Source organism: Beta vulgaris, chromosome 3, assembly GCF_026745355.1.
Source record: "Beta vulgaris subsp. vulgaris cultivar EL10 chromosome 3, EL10.2, whole genome shotgun sequence".
In the NCBI taxonomy this organism is placed as follows: domain Eukaryota; kingdom Viridiplantae; phylum Streptophyta; class Magnoliopsida; order Caryophyllales; family Amaranthaceae; genus Beta; species Beta vulgaris.
In genome coordinates this window covers 5,494,651-5,497,719 of record NC_079204.1, presented here as the reverse complement: position 1 = coordinate 5,497,719, position 3,069 = coordinate 5,494,651, and the positions used below count along the sequence as shown (strand labels likewise).

Below are 3,069 nucleotides of genomic sequence, written 5' to 3'. Positions count from 1 at the left end.
CGTCGCGCCAAAAACACAGAAAACGTGTTGTTCCACTCTCACCTAAGGAAATTGTAACCACACTAAAAGTCAGAGATCCATAATTCTTGTTCTGTTGGAACAGTGTGCCATGTGTATATAGGGGCCCGATTGACCTTTACAGTCCAGGTCCAGGCCCAGGGATAACAGTCATAACACACAGTTTTAATGTAGGCCCATCATGAATACTAACAAGTTACAAAGCCCAGTAAAAGTTATATCCACTTGGTAATTGGTATTGTTGCGCACGCTTTGAATTACAGTATATCCAAGATAAAAAAAAAAAGTCAGCGGTGCGAAATTAAAGAAAAAGTCAACTTCCTTGTAATCTCTGTGTTACATAAATATTCAACTATTATTGAAGTCGCATTCATAGCTAGATGATCAAATCTTCCAAACTTATTACATCCAATTATTAAGAGAATACAGATATTGTAGTTATACAAAATAACAATTTAAACAAAGTTGACAATTTCTTGAGTGTAACCACTTTGATCGTCCCAAAACTTGGACCAAAACATAACCCCTCCATATTTGGGTGATCTCTTAATTATAAGTAGAACTTGAGAGATCAGCACATCTGGCGGTAAATATCCACTTCCGGCGGCTTGCGGGGCGGCGGGCAACCCCATGAACAACTTCTTTATGTAGTTTCGTGAGCTCCACAAGTTCCATGACTCGATAAGGTTAGTAATGTTACCATTATAATGACATGGTGGGTTGTTGTAAAATTGGACCCATACATAGTCAAAAAGTCCTGTTTCTAAAGGCGTGCCTAAAAACCTATCAGGAAATGGACATTGAGGGGCCGCACCTAGGTACACCTTCCTTCCTCTCCTCCTATTAAACCTATGAAGAAATCGTGCTAAATCATCCCAATATAAGGTTGAACCCGACTCAATATCAAAATCAATACCATCTAACGCTGCATTTCCTAGAGGTCTAGAGTTTGAATGACCACCTAAAAAGTTGTCCCATAAATATTGTGCAAAGTTTTTGGCATCCTTCCTAGATGAGAATGAGTAGTTCCCTATGCCACCTCCTAGGGAGAGAAGAAGCTTAATACCTCGTGATTGACAAAACTCGATTTCACTAGATAGGCCAACACACCCACCAGAGCCTGGATCACAATGACCAGCTAGGTTTAAGGAGGGAACTTGTCCCCCTCCAAATATGTTAAGAAAGGCTAAGTTGACATATTTGTATCTTCCAGTGGCACAAGTTTCATTGAGACGTCCTTCATTTCCATTCTGGCCCCAGTATATGGCTATGCCGCCGCGACGATCGCCATAACAGCGTGCCTGGACGAGGAAAGGTAGGAGAACAAGAAAGAGAGGAAGAAGATGGAGTTTTGTAGTGTACATGTTATGGCTTAAGTATTGTGTATAACAAAATATTTGATGGTATGTTGCATTGGCTTGTTTAAGTGGTCAATATTTATAGATTGTAGTGTATGTGTTTTTTTTAGTGCTCCTAAAGATGGTCAACGTTTGATATAGTGCAGCAGCAACATGATACATGTGTGGGTGCCTAAACTAGCGGATGGTGCACGACGACTCGACGACATGTATATAAGATGGAGTTAGCATTAACCGGCGGCTTTCTTGCTGGTGCTATTTTTCAATTTAAAATAAGCCTTTTAAATTAGATTATACTATAATTTTATTACACGAATATTGCTAATGTGTGAAGTAAATAGTAACCTATCTTTTCTTTTGATCCATATGAGCCACGAACGCAGTACACAGTACAAAGAAGAGGAGGGGGGATTCGAACCTATGACCTATCGTTCACAGCACCTCAATCTTAACCACTAGGCCAAGACATTCTTGGTAAATAGTAACCTATCTTGATAACGAGGAATTGATTATGATATATTACCTCCATACTTTTTTAGTTGCATCATTTGGTTTTGTGTCATATTCATCAATCAACTTTGTCAAACTATCTCACATTATTATATAAGAAAATTGTATCAATAAAATATTTGATCAATTAAAAAACACAATCAAGTAGTAAAGCAAAAAGAAAAATACAATCAATTAACAAAGTGAAATGATTTAATTAAAACAAATACTTTGTTGATAAAAAAAAAGAAATCCTTGATAAATCTGCGTAACATTCTTTTATCGCTCACCAGTTTTAATTTAGAAAATATTAAAGAAAGTATAAATAAAATAAATAATAAAAGACGGGTTTGGTTAAGTGATAGAGGTTTATCAACAAAATTAGCTAGCCCAAAAAACATGTTTGATGTTCAAATTTTACTTTGTTTGTCCAAAAAAGTTATAAATTATGTACTAAAAAAGTGAGGCACGTATCACGTACATAAATCGTTAGTTTTAATATAAAAGAATAAAAGGGTGGTAATGTGGTACTAAACCGCCAAACCGGTGAACCATTAAAAAAAAAATTAGTTTACAAGTCTCGTGCGCCACATTTGTCTGAAAGTTTACCCAATCAAAATTCAAAATAGAAGACACTCACACGAGTAGTAACACAATACTCTTAGGAAATAGGAATTATACTAGGAATCAAACTCCTAAGTCCTAATCCTACATGGTAAAACTCCTTTTATAAGTAAACTAGTTATTAGGTCCGGGCTATGTCCCGGGTAAGAAAAAATTTCGTTTATTAATATAATACTTTATGATAATAACACTAAATACAACTTAGCCTCATGGTTAAAACTTTAGTATATGTACTTGAGACCCTAAATTCAATTCCCTCGTATTATTTTTCCTAAAATCAATGGATTCCTCAACCTTACCACTAGCTCCTTTCAACCACCACCCCCACCACCGTCCACCACCCCATTCATCTCCCGTCTCCATGACGAACTCGAAGATGAGAACTCGAAGATTGCATCTTTCTCTTCAAGCATGGCTATTTGATATGCTTGAAAGTCAAGAATATGGATCGGATATATAGCGATGATGATTATGATGACTATACATGATGATCCTGGATCTACATATATGTATAGTCATCATAATCATCATCATTATGTATCCATTGTCTCTACTTAATTACTCGAATCTTGACAATCAC

General features: G+C 36.4%; 1 protein-coding gene across 1 annotated transcript; it reads right to left on the bottom strand.

The window, feature by feature from the left end:
- Positions 1–354: 354 nt before the first annotated feature.
- LOC104888592 (hevamine-A) lies at positions 355–1,546 on the bottom strand. Its single transcript, XM_048640894.2, has one exon. It carries the CDS (start codon positions 1,380–1,382, stop codon positions 474–476), a length of 909 nt encoding a protein of 302 aa, XP_048496851.1. The 5' UTR covers positions 1,383–1,546; the 3' UTR covers positions 355–473.
- Between the last annotated feature and the right edge of the window lie 1,523 nt (positions 1,547–3,069).

What these genes read in the sequence shown, in the direction of transcription:
- LOC104888592 (XM_048640894.2), bottom strand. Translation starts at nt 1,382, where the DNA reads ATGTACACTACAAAACTCCATCTTCTTCCTCTCTTTCTTGTTCTCCTA.